This window comes from Frankliniella occidentalis, unplaced genomic scaffold (assembly GCF_000697945.3).
Source record: "Frankliniella occidentalis isolate FOCC.00 unplaced genomic scaffold, Focc_3.1 Scaffold47, whole genome shotgun sequence".
Classification (NCBI taxonomy): Eukaryota; Metazoa; Arthropoda; class Insecta; order Thysanoptera; family Thripidae; genus Frankliniella; species Frankliniella occidentalis.
Genome location: NW_026267177.1, coordinates 1,907,418 through 1,924,892, shown reverse-complemented (window position 1 = coordinate 1,924,892; position 17,475 = coordinate 1,907,418). Strand labels below are relative to the sequence as shown.

The 17,475-nt window shown below is 48.4% G+C and overlaps 5 protein-coding genes across 6 annotated transcripts; 2 read left to right on the top strand and 3 right to left on the bottom strand.

The window, feature by feature from the left end:
• Positions 1-1,693: 1,693 nt before the first annotated feature.
• Positions 1,694-4,002, bottom strand: LOC113207880 (nematocyst expressed protein 4-like). Of its 2 annotated transcripts, none has more exons than XM_052267177.1 (2): positions 3,884-4,002; positions 1,694-2,782 (listed from the first exon to the last, which is right to left on the bottom strand). In XM_052267177.1, the coding sequence occupies exons 1-2, from the start codon at positions 3,887-3,889 to the stop codon at positions 2,174-2,176; spliced, it is 615 nt and encodes a 204-aa protein (XP_052123137.1). In that variant the 5' UTR covers positions 3,890-4,002; the 3' UTR covers positions 1,694-2,173. The 2 variants fall into 2 exon arrangements, with proteins under 2 accessions (XP_052123137.1, XP_026280404.2); XM_026424619.2 differs by lacking the exon at positions 3,884-4,002 and adding an exon at positions 2,998-3,144.
• Positions 3,846-9,860, bottom strand: LOC113207908 (L-asparaginase-like). Its single transcript, XM_026424666.2, has 12 exons — positions 9,226-9,860; positions 7,300-7,417; positions 6,807-6,918; positions 6,586-6,711; positions 6,290-6,500; positions 6,033-6,145; positions 5,337-5,636; positions 5,067-5,258; positions 4,850-4,974; positions 4,624-4,746; positions 4,427-4,526; positions 3,846-4,330 (listed from the first exon to the last, which is right to left on the bottom strand). Exons 1-12 carry the CDS (start codon positions 9,662-9,664, stop codon positions 4,166-4,168), a joined length of 2,124 nt encoding a protein of 707 aa, XP_026280451.1. The 5' UTR covers positions 9,665-9,860; the 3' UTR covers positions 3,846-4,165.
• A 291-nt stretch (positions 9,861-10,151) lies between these two features.
• LOC113207849 (DNA polymerase epsilon subunit 2) lies at positions 10,152-13,507 on the top strand. The gene is made up of 11 exons (XM_026424575.2): positions 10,152-10,418; positions 10,516-10,637; positions 11,172-11,319; positions 11,399-11,571; positions 11,660-11,912; positions 11,988-12,109; positions 12,211-12,352; positions 12,432-12,667; positions 12,758-12,941; positions 13,017-13,193; positions 13,282-13,507. The coding sequence occupies exons 2-11, from the start codon at positions 10,570-10,572 to the stop codon at positions 13,369-13,371; spliced, it is 1,593 nt and encodes a 530-aa protein (XP_026280360.2). The 5' UTR covers positions 10,152-10,418; positions 10,516-10,569; the 3' UTR covers positions 13,372-13,507.
• Positions 13,426-14,982, bottom strand: LOC113207851 (mediator of RNA polymerase II transcription subunit 6). The gene is made up of 5 exons (XM_026424577.2): positions 14,790-14,982; positions 14,440-14,599; positions 14,177-14,351; positions 13,835-14,102; positions 13,426-13,751 (listed from the first exon to the last, which is right to left on the bottom strand). Exons 1-5 carry the CDS (start codon positions 14,818-14,820, stop codon positions 13,639-13,641), a joined length of 747 nt encoding a protein of 248 aa, XP_026280362.1. The 5' UTR covers positions 14,821-14,982; the 3' UTR covers positions 13,426-13,638.
• A 40-nt stretch (positions 14,983-15,022) lies between these two features.
• On the top strand, positions 15,023-17,077 carry LOC113207850 (vacuolar protein sorting-associated protein VTA1 homolog). The gene is made up of 5 exons (XM_026424576.2): positions 15,023-15,220; positions 15,490-15,712; positions 15,801-16,114; positions 16,206-16,403; positions 16,514-17,077. The coding sequence occupies exons 1-5, from the start codon at positions 15,118-15,120 to the stop codon at positions 16,663-16,665; spliced, it is 990 nt and encodes a 329-aa protein (XP_026280361.1). The 5' UTR covers positions 15,023-15,117; the 3' UTR covers positions 16,666-17,077.
• The last annotated feature ends 398 nt before the right edge of the window (positions 17,078-17,475 follow it).

The following is a 17,475-nucleotide window of genomic DNA, read 5'->3' as shown; positions in this document are numbered from 1 at the left end:
TTGTTCGGTGAGAACGATGAAGTCTATAGTGGTGAGTAGATCCGACCTGGGCTGGACGGCCAGTTTATAGACAGATCTGAGCAGACTTCGCGCCTAACACTCTGACTTTTCCGTGTCTGCACAATTCAGTTTCTGCTGTGCGGGCTGGTGGTGCTAGCCGCCGGGCAGTATCCGTCACAGAAGCCCGAGCCTGCCTACGCACCGCCGCCGCCGCCTCCACCTCCTCCTCCTCCGCCACCGCCGCCCCCAGCACCACCAGCACCGCAGCCACACGAAACTTACGGCCCGCCAGCGGCTTTAGCGCCATCCCCTGCTGAGTACGCCCCTGCTCCAGCACCGGCTCCAGCGCCTGATGTGTACGCCCTGGCTCCAGCACCGGCTCCAGCGCCGGGCCCATCACCGTCTCCAGCACCTGCCGCGTACGCCCCAGCTCCAGCACCTGCTACGTACGCCCCAGCTCCAGCACCTGCTACGTACGCCCCAGCTCCAGCACCTGCTACGTACGCCCCAGCTCCAGCTCCTGCTACATACGCACCTTCTCCAGCGCCTACTGAGTACGCCCCAGCTCCAGCGCCTACTGAGTACGCCCCAGCTCCAGCACCTGCCGATTACGCCCCGGCTCCAGCGCCTGCTGTGTACGCCCCGGCTCCACCGACCCAAGAGTACGCCCCTGCCTCCGCCTCCGCTCCCAATCTATCGTTCCCCTCCCTGACCCGCCCTACCCCCGTTCAATCGTACACCGCCACACCTGCCCAAGCGTACGGCCCCCCGTCTAGGCCTGCATTCGCACCCCCGCCCCCACCCCCGCCTCCTCCACCACCACCTCCTCCACCGCCACCACCTGCTGCTGCTCCTGCCCCTGCACCACTGGCAGAGGCTGAGCCCTACATCCCTGCCGCACCAGCCCCGCCTGCCCCCTTCGAGCCCATCGCCTACGCCCCGGCGCCCAGAGTCCCCTTCGCACGCTACGGAAATCCCGACTTTTAATCGTAAGTAACAAAGCAACTGTTGCTACAGCTCATTCATGTCCATTCTAATTTGACTTGACAATTTCCGTTCCCATCTAGATTCACTGAAAACCATGCTGCACCACAACCCTTGTCTGTTGGACAGAAGCGGTAAGAGACTCGGTAGGTTGTCTGACGGTTGCCTTCCGTTGAGTCAAGGACCTTTGCTTCTCGGCGTTTTATACAATAAATAAAAATATAAATTTGCAGTTTCATCTCTGAGTTATCTTTTATTTGGCAACGACAGCGTATCCAATTATGGAGACGTGGTGACATGGTTGTATGGCTCCATATTCCAACGGCACACGTACAAACATTCAACACCCAATATTACTTCTGGAAGCTAAATACTCTTCTCTTTGCAAACACATATGCGCTTAAAAGAGAAAATTTCAGGAAATACCACCGTAATGGTAGCAATAATAATACAATTATACTTTCATATAGATTCAAAATGCTGAAATTCTGTTTTATTTAAGGCATATGCAATGCACTGCGTCACTGATCAGAATGAGTCTGTTTTGCACTAAACGTCTTAAATGAACAATTCTTATAATTTTAGAGCTATCCTCTACTCTAAATTCCATTTGACCCATTGAAGAAGTAGCTGATTTCTAGTTCTGAGGCTCTCATCGTGCTCGATCGCACAGCATCGTAGGGACGTCAAAATAAAATTAAACAAGAAGTTATGACATAAATATATGTATTTATAAGAACACAGTATTAAATGCTATAGAGGACATTATTTACAATATCATACACGCTTTTTCTGAGACCCAAACAGTACTCATAAAATCAAACAGTAGAACAGTCCCACTCCTTTACCCTTGTAGCAGAGATTTGTCACAAATTATCAAGTTGTCACAATGCACCTCGTTACTGCGAAGTGCTTTCTTCCATTAATATTGATAGAATGTTGACATCACTGGGATATTACAGTGGGATATCACCGCACGATATCACTAAAACATCACAAATGATGTCAGTTGGTAGCATTATGATAATTTGTGACAATTCCCCTGTAACAGTGGGGCAGTTAACAGTTGACACTAATTCCCACACTTCCCTCTGTTAAAATGGTGATACTGTGCTACTGTTGTATTTTTTAAAGTAATTAAAAAACAGGATTGCTTCTCGGAACAGAACAGGCGCAGCTGCTATACGTATTATTCAATGACATATTCCTCGGGGTCACGCGGTTTGGGGGAGCTGGGCAGAGAGCTCGTCGGAATGGGCGGTGGTGGCGGCGGCGGTGGAGGAGGCGGCGGCGGGGGTGGCTTCAACGGGATGTTCGGTGGCTTAGGCAGAGGGTTCATTTGCTCGTTGCTCGGGAGGGGCTGCTGTTGAGGACGGTACTGGGTCTGGGTCTGGATCTGCAGTGGGCTCGTGTAGCAGTTGTAAAACCGCTGATTATTCCGATATTCGTAGTAGCAATACAGCATTTGTTGGGGTCGGTACTGAGTCTGCTGAGGCTGGTACTGATACTGCGCCACCTGAGGTCGGTACGCATTCTGGGTCTGCAGTGGGCTCGTGTAGCAGTTGTAGTACCGCTGATTATTCCGATATTCGTAGTAGCAGTAGAGCTGTTGTCGTGGGCGGGTGGTCACGTACTGGTAACCCGCTCGGGTCGCTGGACCCTCCCTCCTGGGCTCGGCAATGGGTGCGGCGTAGGACTCTGGGTAATTGCCGCGTTGGGCCTGAGGTTGGCCGCAGGTCCCCGGGCCAGCGACACTCAGAACGGTGGCCAGCACAAGTGGCCACCTGTGGAAGCGCCTCTGCAAACAAACAGAGCAGGTGGACACTCACGTCACCGTTAAGCACACAACGAAACAGACCAACACTTGATTGATCCGCCGTTAAACGTTCGACTAGCACCGCAGGACCACAAATTTGTCAAATGTAACGGATTTCAATGGTCTTCGTACTTCACTGCTTAATTAGTTCACACACTTTTCGTCGTCTTGAAGAACACTGAATTGGTCCTACTCACGTCCATGGCACGCGCCGGGGTGTCTGGAGACTGGAATCCAGACTGCGGTGCCGCCCTGCTTTATAGCCTTGGCTGCCCCCTCCCCCCGCCGACCGACCGGAAGGGGGCGGCATCACGCAGACGACGCGTCGCATAGGTATGGTCGTCATCGATGTGAGAGTTATGCAAATATATTTCTGAACTGATCAGGAGAAGACGGAAAGAGATAGAGGCGCACAAAATTAGCGCCACATTTTCAGAATGACGCGGATCTCGTTTGAACGTGAGCCGCAACTCCCGTAACAAGATGTCTTTCGTCTTGTGTAAATATTTTTGCCACCTGCTGTGCTAAGCTGCTTAGCTCGAATGAGTTAAATCGTTTCCTGCCAAAATGTCAAAGGAATACAGAGAACGTCAATCGGGAATCATCTTTATCGAAACTTGGAAAACGGCAATCGCTTATCAAAACGCGAGAATAAAATTTTCGAGTAAAGACAGCCACAGTAAGGGACGGCCTAAAAACTACATAGTGGGAATATATCTGCCCTTACGAGAAGTAACATGCCGCGGGGAAAGGCCTCGCAGGGGAGCCCGCCCGCTACTCTGTAGCGGGGGTGGCCGGCGGGGTGACCGCCAGACAGGCGCGCACGAGCATCGCGCCGAGCAGCGCAGTCGCGCACCTGCCGCCCGACCGCAGCCGCGCTAACGACGGCCGCGAACCACCGCACCCCGTTTGCTCGCCTTTTCCACACAACCCTTTGGCGTCTTCCGCACAAAACCGCACGAACTGGTGCAACACAGTCAGACGGGAATCGCGCGAGCCGGCTCTCACACGCGGGGAATCCCTCGCGAGATAAATAAGACAGATATAAAAGAATGGTAACAACAATATTTATTGATCCCTTACTTGCATGATTTCGGACGGTAAATCAAAGGAGAGGCGAATGGGAAAGAGCCGCCACTCGAACCACACAGGGTGTCATGGTCTTCTTAATCAATAGGTCATTTTAATAAAAGAAATAAATAATAATCCTATGTTGTACAGCATGAGCTTGAGAAAGTAAGTCGGTGGCCATCATTCATCGGATGACGCGATGGGGCACTCCCGGCAAAGCGTGGCTGCATCCGGGCGCAGCGCGGCGTAGAGCGGTGCAGGCAAAGTCGCGGCCGCCGGGGTCCGCGACGAGGCCTAGGAGCACGTCAGGCCGCCGTGGCTCAACGCGTTGGCGAGCGTGGAGTGGCCGGCCGCCCGGGCCAGCTCCGCGGCGGTGCGCCCGCTCAGGTCCTTGGCGAAGACATCCACTCCGGACGAGACGAGGAACAGCGCGGCGCTCGTGCGGCCGAGCTGGCTAGCCTAAGAAAACACGCGCCAAAAGAGTGAAAACCGGGTAAGTAGGCTTTCAAATCACCCACCGCGGAAATGTGTATGCAGAGCAACACTGAAGCTCACCACGTGCAGCGGCGTCCTGCCCGACACGTCACGTTGGCCCAGGTCGGCGCCGGCGAGGCGGAATGACTTGAGGCGCTTCACGTCCCCGACGGCGGCCACGCTGCGTGGGACAAGACACACAAGACGATACGGTCAGCAGACTGGGTCACACGGGGAGTTCATAGCACCACGACGAAGAGCCCAGAGCGACCACTCACCTGCAAATCTTGTCGCCGATGGCTGTGTTGGAGGCGCCCAGGTGCGCGCCGCACGACCTCAGGGCCGTGATCACCTCGTGGCGGTCCATCTGCACGGCATCCAGCAGCGGGGTGCGGCCAAACCTGCAGGGAGGAGAGGGAGGCGGTGAGTCACGGAAGATTGGCGACGGCGGCCCGCGGTGTGTCACCCCCCTCCTAGCGGGCCGGCCCCCCGGGGGGGACTCACCTGTCCTTGACGTGCACGCCCGCGCCGTGCTGCAGCAGCAGCCGCACCGCCTCCAGGTTGCCCTCGTAGGAGGCCACGTGCAGCGGGGTGCGGCCCTCCATGGTCCCCGCGGCGGGGTCTGCGCCCTGCAAACCGATAGTCACGGCGGTGTCACGCGGCAGAGCCCGGGGGAGAGCGAGCGCACTGTGCTCCGCCGCGCTCTCTACTCCACACTCACCGCGTCGATGAGGGCCGCGAGCGAGGCGGCGCCCAGCCGGGCCGCCGCGGCGCACGTGATGGCCGGGATGAGCAGCTCCGCCACCTGCGACGGCTCCGCGCCCAGCGCGCGCACCACCGAGTCCAGCGTGCCCCAGTCCTCCAGGATCCGGGACGGCGCCGTCAGCTCGCCCCGCAGGCTGGTGCGCAGGCGCTGCGCAGGTCACATAGAAGGGGTCATGCACCGCTCAATGCGTAAAGGGCGCGCGGTGAGGGTTTCGGGCGCTTATACCTCTTTCTTCGTCTCCAGGTCCCACTCGTCCTTGGACAGCACATAAGACAGCTTGGACAGCGCCGCCTCCGGGGTCATGTCCGCGCCGGCGACCACGCCCATGTCGTACAGCACCTTGCCCATGGCGTACAGGTCGGCCACCTGGCCGTGCATGCACTGCGTGCAGTTCACCAGGATGATGCCCCGCGCCGCGGCCTCCCTCAGGGCCTCCAGGAGGTCCGTGCGGTTGCCCGGGACGTTGCCGGCGCCATACGTCTGCAGCACCGCGCCCTTGAGCGGAGGCGCTAGGAAGCTTCGAACCTGCGGATGGAGACTTGGGTAAACGCGACGCGCCAGCAGACTCGTCAGCCGTGATGGTAGGCCACCCAACGGGCACCACTGCTCACCGGGTGGCATTCGGTGCGAAACTGAGCACTCCCCACCGTTCGCCCCTTCCCCCTTGCTTGGGACAGGGGTAGGGAAAGCTCACTTTTGGACCGAATGACAATTGGCCTCAAAGAGATAAAATTGTCTAAATGCGACATTTTCCTTAATGTACTCGACCGATTTTTTTTTTGTTTTTGTTTTTCGATAGTTGAACCTCAGAAAAACCTAAAACGACAGCACCAAGTAAGCAGCATAAAAAGGGTACTTCTCAATATGCTGATTTACTTGTTCTCCGTCGCATAAATAAAAGAAACGTTCGATTTTACGCACCACATTTGTCGAAATGTTGGGAAAGATGCGCAGTAGCCCGACATTGTTATTCATTTTGCAGTGGACTGTGAACGGCTCCGTGGTCTTGGGTCTGTACACCAACCTATGATCCACTGTATGGGGTAAAAAAAGGTGGTGGCATTATTTAGCATATAATTTTGAGGTAGCTGAAAGTTCAGAATGAGCGACAAAAAAGAGCGAAATGCAGAAATGCAAGATTTAATTATTTCTGTTGGGGGGAAATAATTTCAACTCACCGTCGATGTTGATTCCGATGGTGGCTAACGGTGGGAAGTTCGGGGTGTCAAAGGCGCGCAAGGAGTGGGCAGACACCTTGACGGTACGATTTCCCCGGAGCAGGCGCGCGCCGAACATGACGGACACCTCGGGGATGACGTAGCAACCCGCGAGCAGCAGTGACACCAGAAGATTGTCCCGCCCATCGGACCGCAGTTCCCATAGCGGGATCTAGACCACCAAATCCCCGCAATTTCGGTCACCGAAATTTCCACAAATATATAAACGTTAAAAAAGTTCCCTTTCATTTTCTTACCTGCGAGCCGGTCACAATGACCGTCTTGCCAAGGTTCTCCAGCATGAAGGACAGGGCTGAAGCCGTGTAGGCGAGGGTGTCTGTTCCGTGGAGGACGAGGAAGCCGTCGTACTGCTCATAGTGGGCCTATGGGCATCGGACACAAGGGGGCGTTTAGCGACTAGCGGTGCTGCAGACGACACGCGCCGCTCCAGGGCGCCGTCACTGCGCCGCGCGCTTACCTTGATGTCGGTGGCGATCCGCACCCAGTCCTCCACGCCCATGCAGCTCGAGTCCAGGAGCGGGTCGTACTCCCTGATGGTGTACAGCACTCGGCGGCCCTCCTTGGACGCCCTGGGAACACCATACCACAATAAGACGCGTTGGTGGAGAGGTCGGTCATTTTTGTTGGTGGCCGCCGCGCCGCCTCCGCTCGACCCTGGGCCTGCTCACCCGCACCCGAGCCGCTCGCCGTGGCCTTGCCCCTCTCTTACAGGGGTTCACGATACCCAAATCGCATACAATTTAGCGGCGACATGCGGCGCTGGCGGTGGGCCCCAACTGGGCCCGGGCGGCACGGGCCCCCTGGCTGCGATGGCCAGTTGTCGCACTTAGGCGGCCAATACTCATTAGTACAGGAGGCGGCCGGACCAAACCGACTGCTCTTTTAAATTAACGGCTGCTGCTCCCAAAGAGGAAAAGTGTCCGCTCGTCAAGTGTCGGCAGTTCACTTACGGCAGCACCAGAGGTCCGTCCACGCCTTCACCAAAGCGCCACCTGGAGTACTCGTTGTCGTGGAAGGTGGTGCTGGACCTGAGCCGACCCGCTAGTCGATTCCTTAAGGGGGCGAGTCCTGGAAATAAATAATTACATTACACGGCTGGTCGTTCGCTTACCGAGAGTACAAGCTAGCTCAAACATTTTATTATTTCAACAATTTTCGAGAGTAGTGTTGAGCATTCAAACAAACCCTTTACAATTAATTCTTTCTATCCCCACCAAAATCCGCACCCGTGGGAGGAAAGGTGAGTGAACTCAGTCCTAATAATAACACCTGTACTTAGCAAGTGCTGGCCAAGCAGCGAGAACAGTCGACGCGTCGAGTATAATGCGCTCGAGTGGCGTTAAGAGTAGTGTTGCTGTATGGTCGCTGCGCCCCGTTGCCCCGCGTGTATGTACAAGCCCGCAGGCCACTGGTGCGTACGGTTTGCCCATCGTGTCTAGCAGTATTGTGGCCCCGTGCGGATAGGCAACCCGTCCGCACGTCTGCATGCGGGCTATCGTCCGACGCACATGCTCCAACAACGGGGCACAGCGACCACCCTTTAGTGTAGAAGTGCCCTCCTGCCAGCCCCCTTCATAGTAGTACAGTGTGCTGCTGCACCGCGACATATGGCTCGCGACAACCCCACAACAGTGATACGCTTTTGACCCTGAAAATCAGATGGTAAACAAAACAACGTTATGTGTCACATAGGCCAACAGGCCACGAGTGTTGCAAAGGAAGTTTGTTCATGGTGTCGGAACTTAATGGAAGCGGAAGATTGTCGGGCCGAGGGCGCTTGCACTGCTTGAGGTAAGGGATGGGGGAAGGGCAGCACTCGGTCTTATCTCATCGATAACCCGCACGCGCTACTACTCCCACGCGTACCGCTTACCGCCGCCACAACGCAAGCCGTGCAAGAGGGAAAATACTTGTGGAAGATGCCCCGACGACCGCGCCAGTTTTCCTCCTGGACTGGAACAACGGCCAGTGGAACAAAGTCCCATCCCCCCCATGTGAGTCGTTTGGCAGAGCGGCCGTGCCATTGAGTGAGCGTGCCATGATCAAGGTCACCTAATATCATAGCGTCTTCAGGGCAACCCGCAAGAGTCATCCCCGACAGGTGATCAAACAACATTTTATTCTTGTTAGTCGGCCAGAGCCCGCGGGGGGAGGGGGGTCGTGCGTTTCCTTGGACGACAGACCCAGAACAAGACGCAAGCAGGAAACAAGTTTATCGCTCTGTTCAGCTAGCTGTTGTTTGGCTCGTCAGCCAAATTCAATCAGGATCGACCGGTTATTCTATTATCGCCTGTAAAGCGCTCAAATTGGCAGAAAAAATAACGTTGTAACAGGAGAAGACAACTTGAAACAATGAAATGAAACGCGTTTCCAACAAGTCACACAAAGGTGTCAATTTTTGGAAAAAGCATAGACAACTTTTGATCTAATAGTGATGAACCATCAATGGGACACTAAAATGGGTTAAAATTGTTGTTTCAAAACGAATTCGCTGTTCCAAGCAACAGCGCAACTAGGTAGCAGTGCTCAGCCCCCCCCCCCTCTCTCCCCTCCCGACTACTGAAAGCGGCGCCTGCACTCGGCATTAGCTCGTCTTACATGACAATAGAACTGTGATGAATGCTGCCTAGCCAGGGACAAGACAAAGAATGACACCTTTCAGGGTGGGTCAGGGGTGGGTCGGGATAGCAGAATTCCCGCGTAAAACAGCGCTGCGTCCCGTTCCCGGGTCCTCCGGGCATTGTCGGCCACCCAACGTGAGGGCATTGCTCTCTGTTCGCACGGTAGGAGGCCCTCCCTCTAAAACGGCACTTTGCACTCTCCCTCAATTTCCTTGCAGAGTTCACCATCCGTTTGCACCCATGCGGTCTACCTACCTCCGGAATCGCTCTTGACCATGCCTATGGTGCCGCCGGTGTAGAGCACCAGCACTCTGCTCTCTGGGTGGTGCTCCAGGGCGTCAAGCACCCCGCTCTCCTGCTCCACGGCACTGCCGACCGCAGGATGAAGGCCGTCGTCGTGGAGGCGCTCGTCCAGCACGCCGCCGTTGACTCCTCGCACGCCCCCGTCCACGCCGTTACGCACGCCATTCGCCAGACAACCGTTCACGCGCGAGGCTCCCTTCCCGCAGCCGCATATGTCGTCCTTGTTGTTGTTGTCGTCGTTCAAGCACATTCTGGCGAGGGCTTCCAGTCCGCCTGCAGCACCTCCGTGTCGGGCGCCACATTTGCCGGGGGCCGAGGGCGTCTCCTCAGCACCGACGTCGAGAAGCGGGAAGGGGCCGGCAGTGGCGCCGTGCCCGGTGGCGCTGGTCATGGCGGCACGTGTCAGCAGGTGGTGCAGGTGGCGGCGCCAAGAATCGAGGAAAAGGCGGCCGATGTGTGGCCTCACGACATGCACGACGTTGACTGAGAGGCGCGCTCCATGCGCGGCGCGAGTGGCGTAGAGACCAGCACCAGGAGGGACGCCGTCGTCTGCTCCGCTCCGAGCACAACACTGCAGCTGCAGAGGCAGACGACGCGCGCGCACGCGCTCGCTCGAGCTCGCTCACGCCCCCTCCACCCCACCCCCCTCTCCCCGCCACGGACGAGCAGGGTCTGCGTCTGAAAGAAAGGGGTGATGGTCGTCCTTGTCACACCGCGCCAACCGTATAGGACCGCGGCCGGCTGTTCGCTCGCGTGTGTGACGAGGTCAGAGATAGCGTGTGTTCGTGGTGCTCGTAGGACCTATGGGGCAGGGAAGCCCTCCCCTCCCCCCCCACCCCCTCTCTCCACTTGCCGAAAGTGACGCAATACAGCCTGCCCTATGCTCATGTTGCAGTCAAAGAAGGGTTATTCTTAGGCCGGCGTGCGACCGGCGAGATCCTGACTCGGGCAGGCATGCCTCACGCCCTCGATCATACCGATTATTCCTCCGAACGATAACTATTTCTTCTTCTGTGATCGACTAAACAAGAATGCGTTCATAATGAATGGTCGATAGTGGCGTTCCGAGGAAGAAAAGAGTTGTCACCTGATAAATTATAAATCGAGCGTTTAACCACGTTTAACCTACGCGCCAAAGATGTGGAGTATGAAAACTGAACCCTTCAATTTCTCATTACCATGTTTTTGTTTTTTGGCGCGTATTGTGTCCGAATTCATCAATCGAATTTATCTGTTCCATAGTATTATTATTTTGAACCCGCAATATATTCTGTGACTAAACACAAGTAGACTACTATGGCTGACGTGAAATTAAGAAGACTCGTGTCCTCTGCTTTCAAACTCAGTGGGTTTTCTCTCCGAAGGTGAGTAAACCTTTTGCAGAAGGGCGACTGTTGTAGCAGACCGCGCGGCTCATAACCTTGCCTTTGTTTATTGACATTTTAATTTTTGAAGTAAATTAAGAGAACCAAAAATCTCAAACTTCTTAAAAACAAGTAAAACAGTTTATGTTTTAAAAAAAATTGTCCAAAATACAGAAATAAACCATTAAAAAAATTGATTTCAAATTGAACCCGAAAAGACCAAAACTCTTGGAATTTTGATATTTTTTCAAATTTGTTTCGTACAGAAATGAAAATCAAAAATTCTGTAACAATTCATTTTCATCATAAAATTTAGCACCCCAACTCTTACACACAAAATTTGGGATCCAATGAGTATATGCCTCTATCAAAATAGTTCCTTTACCATGACAGTTTGAGATACAGAGTTAAGATTCATTGCAGTAGTTTTTTGTTTTTTCTACAAGTACTTAAGTTCCTCACTGAAATGGCTGATGCAGTCTTCGGTCTACTAATAAAATATATATGTATTTATTTCCTTGTTGCCTTCCTCAGCGATGCTTCATCATTTCTAATGGTTCAACTAGAGCCACTTAGTGACGAAGAAAGGAAAGAATGGCTAGATCGCCTTACCGATCACATCCAAAGGCAGTCACTCACTTCACCTTCTATTGAAAAAGATCAGATTGAACGTGCAATTGAGGTGATGTGTTTAAAATAGCCTTCAGTGGTAAGTTTGTATCACACTTTCACCAGTTTAAAGTTAAAACTTACTTTTTCAGGAATGTTGCCGAAGTGGAACAGATGAGAGTGAACCTGTAATGACAGTTATAAGTGCTTTTGACGTCCCAAGGTTTCATTATCATGTTGATCGCAAAAAATTCTCTATGATCACTGGACAGAGACCCGAAGTATTAGGTTCTGCTGTTGATAAAGCACGGCTATTTAAAAATAGGTGATTAACTTTGTTTTTCAACATTTTGACTTAGTTTTAGTTCTTGGCAATTTTCTACTGTCATATCATGATTTGCTATCTGTTGAAGATATCAACTTATACAGCAAAGGACTTCACGGCACCATCTATTTGCACCCTCCGTAACTGAGTCTTTGGGAGATGTGGATGAGAATGGAGAGCCAAGAGTAAAGAAATTTAAATTATCACCTGTAGAGAAACTGCTCTGCACATCATCTTACATTCCAGATGCTGTTGTGTTAGGCATGTTAACACAACTCAAAGAAGGAAAATTCTATTTGGAAGACCCAACTGGTGCTATTCAGCTTGATCTGTCAAAGGCAGTATCCTTTTACGTCATGCTAAAATCTATTTGTGTACTTAAAATCTCTCTGCCTTTATTCCTTAACTTTTAAAAGTCTTACCATGTTGGTTTACATACTGACAATAGCATTATATTAGCAGAAGGTTATTATGAAGATCGAATTCTTCATGTCAACGGAATTGGCCAACCACCTGCTGAAACATCCAAAACAAGTCGGTAAGGTTTTACTTAAAAGTTAAGAGCACTATTTTTATGTTATTACTTCAACATTTTTTCATGGTTTGTATGTGTTTTGGTATTATTTAATCCCTATACAGTGCATACTTTGGAAATGTCAATACCTTTGGTGGACCATCTGAAACTTGCTTGAAAAACTCAGCCAAATTATTAAATATTGAAAAAAGTAATGAAGATGGAATGATAGTGTTCATTGCCGATGTCTGGCTTGATCGTCTTAAGGTAAATTGCGTGGTTAAGTAATCTGTTAAGTTACTATTGATTTTGCCTGTTCAACAATCTGTTTTCTGCAATCTACCAGGTTATGGAGAAATTGCGGTCAATGTTTGAGGGATTTCAAAGCTTTCCACCCATTGCATTTGTATTGATGGGTGACTTTTTGTCTGGACAATTTGGTGCAGCTCATTGCACTGAATTGCGATCTAGGTTTAAAAGTCTGGGTGAACTTATTCAGCAGTTCCCACTATTGATAGAGAAAAGTCAATTCATTTTTGTCCCAGGACCATGTGATCCCGCCGGACCTAAAATCTTACCCAGGTATTTTTTTTTTTAGTTGCAAATTTGTACATACAAACTGCTTGCTTTTGCTTTAAAAAAATAAATATTGATAGCTTATATTATTTGTAGGCCAGCATTTCCTAACTTTGTTACTGAAGAGTTAATGAAAAGAGTACCAAATGCCATTATGGCCACTAACCCTTGTCGCCTACAATATTGCACCCAAGAAATTGTGGTTGTACGGGAGGATCTGGTCACCAAAATGTGCAGAAATAACATACATTTTCCAACTGAGGGCGAAATACCTGACCATGTAGGTTGTGAAACTATATCACAATATCACTGTTTAGATTTCAACTCATACGAATTGTATTTTTCTTGCTTGTAGTTTGCTCGAACAATAATTTCACAAGCTCACCTGGCTCCTCTTCCGCTTAGTGTGTGTCCAGTGTACTGGCCTATGGATGCTGCACTCAGGTTGTATCCTCTGCCAGATCTGATTGTAACAGCTGATAAATTTAACTCCTTTCACACTAGCCACATGGACTGCCAGGTCATGAACCCTGTGAGTTTAAGAAAATCTTCATAATTAAAGCAGGCACATCACTTTAGTTCATGTTTAAATCTTCCATTCTTCTCCTTTTTTGTTGCAGGGCTCTTTTCCTAGAAGTGAATTTTCCTTCAAGGTATATGTTCCATCTACTAAAACTATTGAGGACAGCCAAATACCTGATGAAGACTAGCAACAGTTGTGTAAAGAAGAATTTGAAAGGCATCAAAGAACAACACATTTGGAATATGAATTTTGTAAATAATTTATATCTTCTAGCAATAATAAATTAAAATTGTTATTTTACTCGATAAATTGCTTCTTATGAAGATGATTTTAACTTTTACTAATCCTCATTCCATTATGGTAAGAAGTAAGTTAGTAATCAGTGTTTCTTACAACCCACTCAAATGTACACCGTCCATCACATAAAACTTGGAGTCCTCATTTGAGGTCAATATTAATTCAGTCTTGGTTTCTTCTCTGGTGGAGGCTTCATTCTTGGTTGAGATCCTGGTTCAGTTTTAACTTCAGGTTTTATTTCAGATTTTATTTCTGGTTTGTTTTCCACACCTGTTGGATAAACAGGGGGTTATGACAGTTTCAATGAGTTCCTAGAAAATACTCATATGATTTAAATTTCATCTAGAGCTTACCATCTGTTGCAGCAGTAATTGCTCTAGGTTGAAGAGCTGGTTCTGGGAACTTTCTAGAAAGTTCTGCAAGAAGCATATGAACACGGTGGCGTTGAAACTGAGAACCTGCCTGCTCTTTGACGGTATCTTTTTTTGACAGAGCAGCTTGCTTTTCTCTCTCACGACTTTTTCGATCTTTGAAGTCCCATGAGTACCCCTTAGATGGATGGTAACGGGAGAATGAACTGGCCTCATCAAATGCTGACTGTAGATGATGCACAGTTGAGAGCTGTAAAATTAAGATTGAGATGAATTTAAACCAAAAAGTATACTATGTCAAAAATACAAATTTATCTCACTTACAAGCCTAGAATTAAGAACAGAATTTAAATCTGGAGCTTGATAAATTATTCCAGCAATTATATAATAATCAGCCATGGGTGTAGCTTGACCAGGAGAGTGTCTGTGTTGCTTTCGGATAACATAAAGAATCGGTTCTTGAACATGGAGAAGGATATATTCCAGACCTGTCATGGAGCTATAAAGAAGGGAACGAAAATTGCATGTGTCTTTCCCATACAACTTAATAAACAAAAAAGTAGAAGGATAGTTGAAACATGACTTACTTGAGCTGTTCCATACCAAGACGTTGCATCCGAACCACTTCATTGTTGCACGTCCTATCATAAAATGGGTTGCTTCTCTCGGAAAAGTAGTCCATAACATTGGTTGGGTTCAGCATTGGAATCCATGCACTGTCGTGCCATGACAGTGTCAGCGGGTTTTCTGAAAGAGAGTAATTAACCAATAATTGTTAAATATTAAACGTAGTTGAACATAAATACATAATATTGTAAATTAGAAAAACAGACTTATTTTTTTTTTTATTTTACGATCAATTCCTCTAGCTAGAACCACAATTTAGAAGAAAGAACATGCAGCAGAAAGTAACAAAATTTTCATAACCAAAGTTTACCTGGTACGCCCTGCAGTCGTCCTGGCATCATGCTGTGTCATATAAACAAATCGTGTCTGAATTAGGGCTTGCTGGTACCGTATACCTCACAGGAATGGAAGTGCGATGCGCTAGGTATAGGAATTAAATGAGAATCATGCTAGGAAGTCGGATCCGGTTGATTTGGCTGTCAGTGTTCTCTGTACACAACAATAACAAACAAACAACAACAACATGCGCAAGCGGATTATTTGCAGATTAGTCGACTGCGAATAGGAGGTTCCTCCGTTGTCCGGTCTAAACAGATGAGTAATTCCATAGTAATTTTGTAATTTTGATAAATTCTAAGATGACGGACATACCAACTTGTCCGCCAACGTTAAAAGCCATCCAGCACTATCTAAAAATAGCCCAAGAACATGCATCTCGGGATCCGGTCGTTGCTTATTGGTGTAAGTATTTATGTAATATGTCTCCTATGTCTCATCAATAATCTTTAAATGGTTATGTCAATTGCTTACCAGCTCCTTGTCATAACTTATTTTTGTGTATTTGAGCCGCTAGGCAACACAAGAATTCACCTTTTTATCAAATTTGTGTTGTGACAGAACAAATTCAAGTATACTACACAACAACAAAGTTCACAACAACTTACCTGTCAAACCCAACAGTTGAAGCTAGCGAGGGTTGAAGCTTTTGTAACACCACGTTTTATCCACAGGTCAACTTCATGCTCTGCAAAGTGCTTTGGGTATAGATCGAAAGTCAGATGAGAGTAAAGCCTTTCTTGTGAAGATGATGGATCGTCTGGAGGTAATGAAGAAAGAATTCAAAGACAATGAAGCTATTACCAATGAAGTCGCTGCTCAGGCTCATCTCGAAAATTATGCTTTAAAGCTCTTTATATGGGCAGATAGTCAGGATAGGGCTTCAAACTTTGGAAAGTAAGAAATAATGTGCAATAGAATCTGTAATTTAGGTCTCCCTGTTTGTTCTGTATTTATCAGTAATACAATAATACTTCTTTCCCAGGAATGTGGTGAAAGCATTTTATACGTCAGGCATGTTGTTTGATGTTTTGACAACTTTTGGAGAGCTGTCAGAGGAAATTCAGCAAAATCGCAAATATGCTAAGTGGAAGGCCGCTTACATTCATAACTGTCTTAAAAATGGAGAAACCCCTGTAGCAGGGCCAATGCAAATGGAAGGAGATGAGGGAGAAGAAAGTGGAAATGATACCACTGGAGGTTCAGAAATCTCAGGTAGTGATCAGAAGTCTATAAGTGATTTGCCCACTGTTCCATCGCCATCCAGTCCAGGATCTAGTAATGCTGTGGATGATTTTGGTAATGCTTTGGGAGCATCCTATTTTGTTTGTTACTTTTCTATCAAGAATATGATTTTCATTAATTTTTAATTTATTCCTTCAAATTGCAGGACTTCCTCAAGTCCCTCCAAGGTTACCTGACAATCCACCAACACCAACAAATCCAGTGCTTCCTTCTCCTGATTTTGGATTCAACTTACCATCAACCCCGGCACCTCAACCCTCATTACCACCAGCTCAACCTGTTGTTCCATCTCCCAGGCCGTCCCTGCCACCAGGTGATATGTCATGGAAGCCTAGTGGCTCAGGTAATTCCCCTTTCACCTCTTTGCTGACACTGAATTCCTTAGCAATCTACACAGTATCATTACACATGTTTTGGTTGGTTCACCATTCTCTATGATTTATTTCCTTTCAGGTGGAGTGCTTTTGACTCCGGAACAAATGACTAAAGCACAAAAATATTGTAAATTTGCTGGCAGTGCTCTATCCTATGATGATGTCCCTACAGCATTACAAAATTTGGAAAAGGCAATGCACTTATTGAAAACTGGAGTGGACCCACGATAAGTATACCACCATGGTCTTTTAACTTAAACATGACCTTTTCTGTTTGCTTGGAACAAGTGTAGCATGATAACTGCTGCAGAATTTATTTACTTTTTACCATTTATGTGCTATAAAAGTCTAATTGTTTCAAAATTTTAAAGTATTTTCGGGGTAGTTATTGAATTTAATTCTTTGTTAGCTTTAGTAAAAGTAAACTGATGTAAAGTGATGAGACAGTAATTTTTGTTGGTAGTATGTATACTGAAAAGTGATCACCATCTTAAAGAATAAATGGCACAGCTCTTTAATATTATTTTAATAACTGCATTGACTTATACTGTCCAAGTTAACAATCAAGTGTTTATTTTTGCCAAATGTTATTTTGTGTTACTTAGCAAATTACTATAAATTACTTAACCTGGAAATCAATCAATATCATAGTGATATATTTATTTGACATCCTCACTTGTTAGAAGTTACATACTGTCAGTCTTCTCAGTTGCAATCAATTATGAAGAAATTTGAATATCAATCTCGGTGACATTTTAGAACATTTCAGCCCTCCATGATGTGTCATGGCCTAGTAGTGCAGTACATTAACTCACTACCTTCGGCTCACTATTGATGCCTATGAATTAACGTGGGAGTGTGACCACTTGGTAGTCATGCCGCAAGGAACATGTTAACGTTTTGCTAGCACACAGTGGGACAATTAATTTACAAGAGACAGATCATATTCAAAAGTAGTAGACAATACAGAAGGAAAGGCAATGGTAGTTGTGACAACGTGACAACATATGGAAAACATAATAAGCGTCAACAGTCCCCTTT